We start from the raw sequence: 8161 nt of genomic DNA, 5'->3' as shown, positions 1-8161 counted from the left end.
ACATTTTTTTTCCAATTTGTTAGTATCACCTCCAAATCCTGAAACAACTTTAGGAAAGGTTAAAAAAAAAAAAAGAATACAAATTTCCTACAGTTAAAAATACTAACAAAACACACAGTGGAAGAAAGACTTTTCCACAAGGCTCGGGTGAAAAAAAAGATGGAGTGATGAGGGAAAGATGAAAAAACATTAAAATGGTAAATAAATGGCCTGTATTTGTATTTACTTTACTTAGTCCCTAAGGACCCCAAAGCGCTTTACACGTCCAGTCATCCACACATTCACACACTGGTGATGGCAGCTACATTGTAGCCACAGCCACCCTGGGGCGCACTAACAGAGGCGAGGCTGCCGGACACTGGCGCCACCGGGCCCTCTGACCACCACCAGTAGGCAGCGGGTGAAGTGTCTTGCCCAAGGACACAACGACCGAGACTGTCGGAGCTGGGGCTCGAACCGGCAACCTTCCAATTAGAAGACGAACTGCCAACTCTTGAGCCACGATCGCCACACACATTGAGGTCAAAATAATAAAACTTGATGATAAAAACTGGAAGAGCTGCTTCATTTCAAGATAAAATATATTTAGGGACCTAGCACAAATATATCACAAACACATAAGAGAATGTTTGGCAAGATTAAACAAGTGCGAAGGGACTATTTCAAAATTAAGACAAAAGACAAAGTAGGCATCAGATCAAGATAAACAGAGATTACGTAGAACTTACTGAGAGTGAACAAAAGACAAGATAGGAAGTAGATTATTGTAGGGTCTACCTTACAATATAAAGCACCTTGAGGCAACTGTTGTTGCGATTTGGTGCTATATAAATAAAATTTAATTGAATTGATGTTATTTGACAAACCACATATAATGTGACAAAGTAAAGGCACTTCTGAGCTCTCTTTACGCCACCTGTTACTGAAACATTATTTTTACTGACCAACAGAAGAACGCAGTGTTTCAAACGGACAACTTCTCAGCTGTGTGAGTTTTTGTGTGCCGAGACAAGTGACTTTTTTGACTAAAGTTTTTCCCACATATTTCACAATGATAAGGTTTCTCCCCGGTGTGGATTTTCTTGTGAGCATACAGAACACTGCTTTGACTGAAACTTTTCCCACATGTTTCACAAGAATATGGTTTCTCACCAGTATGAGTTTTCTTGTGGCGAGACAAGTGACCAGCTTGACGAAAACTTTTCCCACAGATGTCACAATGATACGGCTTCTCGCCTGTGTGGGTTTTCTTGTGGAGATACAGAGCACTGCTTTGACCGAAACATTTCCTGCATATTTCACATGAATATGGTTTCTCGCCTGAGTGAGTGGTGATGTGGTAAGACAAACTATTTTTAGCACTGAAACTTTTCCCACATGTTTCACAACAATATGGTTTCTCTCCTGTGTGAGCAGTGGTGTGACGAGCCAAACTGCGTTTTATACTGAAACGTTTCCCACATGTTTCACAACAATATGGTTTTTCACCTGTGTGGATTCTCATGTGCATAGACAAGTGATACCTTCTCACGAAAATTTTACGACATATTTTGCACACGTAGAGTTTCACATTGTTTTGGATCATGTGATGCTTCTTTCCCCGGGACATACTGAAAGTGTCATTACACTGGCTCACTGAAATCGGCAAGCTGAGCTGGTAAGTTTCCTTTCCCCGACGTCCCTTCTTTGGCTTTGACCCTGCATCTTCAGTTAACCCCGACTCTTCTTGCTTGCTCGTTTCTTGATCTCTGCTTTCAGTTTCAGGAGAGTCGTCAGAGAGGAGCTGCTCGCTATCTGTTTCTGAGTCGCTGTGGTCACTTTCCTCACAAGTAGCTGTTAGCATAAAGGTATCGGTCCCATCCTCAAGCAAAAGTTGTCCTTGTGGTTCCTCCTGGCCCAGACTGGGCTTCCTCTCTGGATTACCGAACTGCTGCTCTTGGAGAACCTCCTTCACATTCTGGTGATGTGGGAGTTCTGAAATGACAAAAGTGATACAAGAAAAGAGTAAGTATACTCACAATTGTCTCCATTTTCATAAATGGTGATCCAGTTCCAGGTCTTGGAGGTGGGGGTGGTGGAGCCTGACCCAGCTGTCCCTGGGGAGGTGTAGCTGTTACAGCCCACATAACAGTAAAGTGTTATCCGAGATGGGGTGTAACACAAAGTGAAAAAAAACCTATTAACCACCGCATAGTTAACGTCAGTAAAACACAATTTATTTTACAATTAATGCAAATGAACCAATTAGGACCAAAATAAAACAGGGAAGCTCCAAGCGTCAGGGTCTCTGAAGCCAAAACAACAAACAAATCGCCCCCCTCTGGCTAAGAAACAAAACTAAGAGACAGTCTGTAAGAAAACAAAGTACAATGGCTGAGCTCACTGTCTCACCACAAAACAGGAGAAAATGTCAGAGAGCCCCAACATGCTTCCACTGTGGATCACTACAGTTACCTTTACTCACAAAAACAAAGTCACACCAAGCTTCACAGGGTTTACACAGCTACAGCCTGCTGCCCAAATCACTGCAGCTCAAAGCCAGGGAAAAGAGAAAAAAGGGGCATGGCATTTAAGATGGCGGTCTTTATGAGGTGGCTGACGAGCTGCGACACATCACATCCGGTTATGAGGCAGACCTGAAACACAGGAGGAGGAGAATGAGCTCTCTGGCATGGGGAGAGCCCCTAAAGGTCAGAGACCGTAACAAAAGCTTACACACTGAAGTGAGGCTGTGCAAGCTATATGTCCTGAACACACACAGCAGTTAGGACCCAGGCCCAGCAAGCCAAGGGGATACAGGGACCCCCATCCCTGCCCACCACCTCTCACTGAGGGCACCTCCAGACTGGAACAGACTCCAGTCCATCTCCACGAGGATTTTCCAAAGCCCAAGTCGTGCATTGAGATGGACCTGACTATATCAAGCCGGTCTCTGTTAACCTAATGCACGAGCTCCGGCTCCTTCCCACCAAAGAGGTGACCTTCCATGTCCTAATAGCCAGCCTCGTTGGCTGGGGATCGGACCACCAAGGCCTTGACTGCCGACCGACACACACTGAATGAAGCTAAAGCAGCAGTCCTACCAGGTCTGATTAGCTTGTGGAGCTGTGGAGACTTTGGTGATATTTGGTAAAGGTTTGGTCAGGCACAGGAGTCAGACTCGCAATCATCCTCAAAGCACGGGGGGTTCAGGATTCAGGAATAATGAAAACGCAGTGATGGGCACCAGTGCTCCTCCTCAGACTCCTCGCAGATACGCGTATGTTATCAATTTCAAAATCCAGCATCTCCTTGCTGTGAAGTTATCACATTTATAAGATGTTCAGAAAACTTGAACTCTGACCTTGAGGTCAAGGTCACTGGGATTTTAGTAGGGATGGAAAATGATAAGCATTCCCTATCAATCTTCGTCGTTCCTTGTTAGAAAGCATAATGCAGCTGTTTCTGTCCTGGAGCAGTCTCCCCTTTACCATCACGCTCTCATCTTTTTTCCTATAAAAATAAAAGGTCCCTGTCCACGCGGACACCGCGCCACTATTTTCCTCCTCCGACACAGAAACTAAAATCAGCTGATCGTAGCGAGAGCACAAGAACCTATAAGCGGGATCAATACGTAGGCAGACTAATGATTCCAAGGAATTGGAGTACTGGGAACTGGTTCTTGATTAGCATCCCAAGATTTTAGCAGCTGGACCTACGGCATCAATTTGAAAATCCAACGTCATCTCATTCTCCTTATTTAGAGCCTTTTTCTCCAATTGATCTTTCTGAGTTAACTTCAATAATTAATTCCTCCAAACCATCAACGTGTCTTTTAGACCCCATTCCTACAAAACTGCTCAAAGAAGTCCTGCCATTAATTAATGCTTCAATCTTAAATATGATCAACCTATCTCTAATAATCAGCTATGTACCACAGGCCTTCAAGCTGGCTGTAGTTAAACCTTTACTCAAAAAGCATCTCTAGACCCAGCTGTTCTATCCTTGCAGTTGCAGAAAGGTGCGATGAAGAAGGCGCCTAAGAAGAATCCTTGGAAACTGCCGAGCAAAGACCGCTTGAAGAAGTACACCAGAGAGAAGGAAGTCAGGAGAATAAACCAGCTGTTCTCCACAGAACCATCCAAGGTGTACTCTCAGTGGCAGGGGAACAGTACCCCCACCAAGGATGCTGACGGAGCAACACTGGAAGAGCATATGGGAGCATCAGTGGCTAGTGGATCTAAGAGCAGACCACAGTGAACCCCCTGAACAGGGTCCATTAACCATCACAGTGGCAGACATCCAAGAAATGGTCAGAGGAGGAGATAGAAGCCACTGACATCAAGACCAGGAAGCTCCTGACCACGCATGGAGGGTTTCACCCCAAGTCCAGCACCCTGAGGCTGTACGCCAAGCGAAAGGAAGGAGGCCGGGGACGGGTGAGTGTCAGCACCATGGTCCAGGATGAAACAACAAACATCCACGAATCCACAAAGATGCCCCCAACTGACAGCGTGAATACCTCAGGCAGCAGAAACCCAAGAATGAGGAAGAAGAGGAGGTGCCATCATGAAAGGGCAGGCCCTCGAGAAGAAGGAACACGAGAGGCTGCAGAAGTACCAAGGGCTCAGAGAAAATGTGGAGGGTGAAGGTAACAGTGGTCCTAGTGGGAATCGGAGCACTAGGTGCGGTGACTCCCAAGATAGGCGAGTGGCTCCAGCAGATCCAGGAACAACATCGGAGATTGGCAGGGTGACAACAACATCCCACCAGCCTTTTATGGCTGAGAGGGAAAAACTATTAGAGAACAACGATTATGTACGACACTGTCATTCTGAAGGAGCTGGAAAACTAGTTAAATCTACCAGGAGAAATCGAGTTTGTGAAGAGTTTTCAGTGTCAAAGTAATTCAGCAACAGTTATGAGAACATCCAGAGACACAAAAAGAAAGCAGCCATCGTTAGACTGACCTCAGACAGTCACTGGTGAAGGAGCGGCTCACTTTAAACCTGAAAGCTCGTCTTTGACCCCTGAAAACACATCACTGCTTTTCCAGCTAATTTTCCCCTGCAGATATTTCTGGTCCTCAGCTGTTTGGACGCCTCTGGACAGTGAAACAACCACATTCAGTCAAACTCGTCTCACACTTCATAAGAACACAACTTCTCACCTGTCGCTCCATCCTTGTTTCCTCGTTGATCCTGGCTCTTGGCTCCAGCAGAGCTGTGGGAGAGGAGCTGCTCCCCACCTCCTCCTGGTTCACTGTGGTCTCCTTCCTCAGCAGCAGTCACCATAAAGGTATCAGTCTCCTCCTTCAGTCCCAGCTGCTCTCCCTCCTGACTGCTGCACAGTTCCTCCTGTTCCTCTTTAATCTGTGGAGGTTCTGGTTCCTCCTGCTCCACACTGGAGCTCCTCTCCTGGTTCCAGAGCTGTTGCTCAGGGAGAACCTCCTCCTCCTCCTCCTCCTTCTCCTCACAGATGTGCTGCTGTCTGAGGTCTGGAAGGACAAAGAGGATTCAGGAGACAGACACCCTCTGTACTTTTAAGATTATCCAGCCCTGAGTATCAGCTTTGAACAATGCTTAAAGTTAGTCCTGGATCAGGTGACCCTGAATGCTCTCTTAGTTACCATGCAACAGTCCATCAGTTACCATGGCGATGAACGCAGTACCTTTGTAACACTTAAAACTAGGAACCTTCCTGGTGACCGAGTGACGAATCCAAAACGAAGAAGCACTCAGACACGGAGGACACGTTAACGCTAACATGAAGGCGTTCATCACACTGTGCATGAATCAGCCGTCTCCTTTCACTATAGAGGAGCAGCGGCCCCCGCATGACTGAACTGCTCGCCCGACCACGAAGGCGGAGCCTGTCCATTTGCACCGCTTGTATCTGCGATGTCATTCTGTTCACAGAAACATCAGGCGATCTCAACAGTGAAGCGCCATCTGGTGGCAGATGGCTGCAGAACATTAGGACACAATACTTGACATCAGTTATTAAAATTGTAACAATCAGATTAAACGACTACGTCTGGTACCGACTAGTAACAACAGCGACGATTGGTCGAGCAGTCACACATCCACCTCCTGAAACATCTCTGCAGCTTTAATGTCCCACAGAGCTGTGATCAGGATCCTCCCTCAGAGTGACACTCACCTGTCCTGTGCAGCTGTATTTGGGGTTTCCAGGTGATATCCAGCAGTCTGCGCTGACGCTCCATCTCTTCCTCGTACTGCACAGGATCATGATGAACTTCAGGCTCCTCCTTCAGTCCCAGCTGCTCTCCCTCCTGACTGCTGCACAGTTCCTCCTGTTCCTCTTTAATCTGTGGAGGTTCTGGTTCCTCCTGCTCCACACTGGAGCTCCTCTCCTGGTTCCAGAGCTGCTGCTCAGGGAGAACCTCCTCCTCACAGATGTGCTGCTGTGGGACGTCTGGAGGACAGAAGAAAGAAGTCACAACCACAGAAACATTAACAGGACTTTACAGCATGACTGCGCCGCTCATGTGTGTGAGAGTTCAGCACATCCTTACATGTTTTATATAAAAGCGAGTATAAATACACGCGGAGCGGCTTTGTCTGTAACACTTATTAAAGTGAGAGTCAAAGGTCGCCAACATGTCCTCCCTGAGCCACCCACGAGCACCTCAGCCACCCGCTCACGCCACTCTGATGTCATCACCCATCTACCTGCACGCCATCTCAGACTGTGTGTGTGTGTGTGTGACGACCTGCTGCAGATACGATGGAGAGCGCAAACCGAAGCCAAAAGGCAGAACTAAAGTCTCCAAACCAGGTTTTTTTTCCCCACGCAGAGAAAGACCTTTAATGCACCATTCACTGAAACACACAGCCTGAAGTCCAAAGACCTGCGACCTCCGGGGGAAAGCCCTCATGATAATAAACACAGACGTGCAGAGGAGGCATTTTTCTCTGCCTTGGATCTGACTTGCATCAGTCACATGACGACTATTAACCAATGCTCGCCCTCGGTGGCAGAGCGCGCTGGTTACGAGCTCGCAGAGAGCACGTGCATGTTTTGCCGCCTGGCTGATGTGGAGCTGCAGGGGAAACACATCTAATATGCATATCCACATATTAGATCCACACTGTGTTTTAAGGAAAATACATTAAAAACTGATTACATTAGATTTACATTTCAGATACGACAACATTTTACAGCAGCAACATTATTGTATCAGTTTAAACATTGAATCATGTTTCTGCTGCACTGACTCGTCATAGACACATGACTTTACATGTATGACTTTATTATTACAGCACTGGGAATAAAGGGAAGGATTCTGGATCAGCACCATGATGCAAACTTGTGGCTACAGTATACTGGAGTGTGTGTCTGACAGCTCCCGTCTCTCCTGTGGCCTCAGATCAACACAGCCTGCCCTCCCACAGTGCACCCATCAGGTAAAACACACCTGATGACAGTGACACAGTGTGATCTGATTCATATCAGAGTCTTGATGAATGTTGTTCTTCAGCCTGGGTCTATGTGCCCTCGAGCACCCGCCCCTCAAACATCTCTGCACGGCCCTGGCTGTGATCAGGATCCTCCTCAGAGGGACACTCACCTGTCCTGTGCAGCTTGATTTGGGGTTTCCAGGTGATATCCAGCAGTCTGCGCTGACGGTCGATCTCTTCCTCGTACTGGACGATCGTTTTTTCAAACTCCAAGAATATTTGTTCAGCAGCAGCAGTTAGTCGCTCGTTGATAAACTCTCTCAGAGACTGAACTGAAGGCATTGTTACTGCCACAGCTCACACACTCAGCTCACACACTCAGCTCACACACTCAGCTCACACTCAGCTCACACTCAGCTCACACTCAGCTCACACTCAGCTCACACACTCAGCTCACACACAACAACACTGGCACCGTTTCCTCTTCACTTCCGCTTCGTGTCACAGCGAAGCTCTCCTGCTGGACGGAGAGCCGCCACCTGCTGGTGAGGAGTGTAACAGCAACAACGTCAGAGGGCACGAGGCTTCGTTCATCAGTGTTTCCTGGAGCAGCAGGATGTCCGTCTGTGTAGAAACTCTGTGTACACGGATGAGTGGAGAGCCAAAGGGATTTGGGCTGTAGCTCATTTTATGGATGAAAATGGGGTTTTATTAAAACATGAGACGTTCTGTGAGAAGTTTGATGTAAGGTGATGCTA

At 47.1% G+C, this 8161-nt stretch overlaps 1 protein-coding gene across 2 annotated transcripts; it reads right to left on the bottom strand.

The window, feature by feature from the left end:
* On the bottom strand, positions 1–7882 carry LOC134616368 (zinc finger protein 260-like). Of its 2 annotated transcripts, none has more exons than XM_063461221.1 (4): positions 7574–7882; positions 6142–6417; positions 5150–5476; positions 1–1974 (listed from the first exon to the last, which is right to left on the bottom strand). In XM_063461221.1, the coding sequence occupies exons 1-4, from the start codon at positions 7743–7745 to the stop codon at positions 965–967; spliced, it is 1785 nt and encodes a 594-aa protein (XP_063317291.1). In that variant the 5' UTR covers positions 7746–7882; the 3' UTR covers positions 1–964. The 2 variants fall into 2 exon arrangements, with proteins under 2 accessions (XP_063317291.1, XP_063317292.1); XM_063461222.1 differs by lacking the exon at positions 1–1974 and adding an exon at positions 2599–2636.
* Positions 7883–8161: the final 279 nt, after the last annotated feature.

Source organism: Pelmatolapia mariae, linkage group LG18 (assembly GCF_036321145.2).
Source record: "Pelmatolapia mariae isolate MD_Pm_ZW linkage group LG18, Pm_UMD_F_2, whole genome shotgun sequence".
NCBI classification, from domain to species: Eukaryota; Metazoa; Chordata; class Actinopteri; order Cichliformes; family Cichlidae; genus Pelmatolapia; species Pelmatolapia mariae.
The sequence above is the reverse complement of the archived record's forward strand: the minus strand, read 5'-3'. Positions and strand labels throughout refer to the sequence as shown.

Bases quoted from the DNA above. Each gene is read 5' to 3' on its own strand.
- LOC134616368 (XM_063461221.1), bottom strand. From the start codon at position 7,745: ATGCCTTCAGTTCAGTCTCTGAGAGAGTTTATCAACGAGCGACTAACT. The intron at 6,418-7,573 runs GTGAGTGTCCCT...TCTGTCCTCCAG, and splicing joins AATCAAGCTGCACAGGACAG to ACGTCCCACAGCAGCACATC. The intron at 1,975-5,149 runs GTGAGAAGTTGT...TTGTCATTTCAG, and splicing joins AAACAAGGATGGAGCGACAG to AACTCCCACATCACCAGAAT.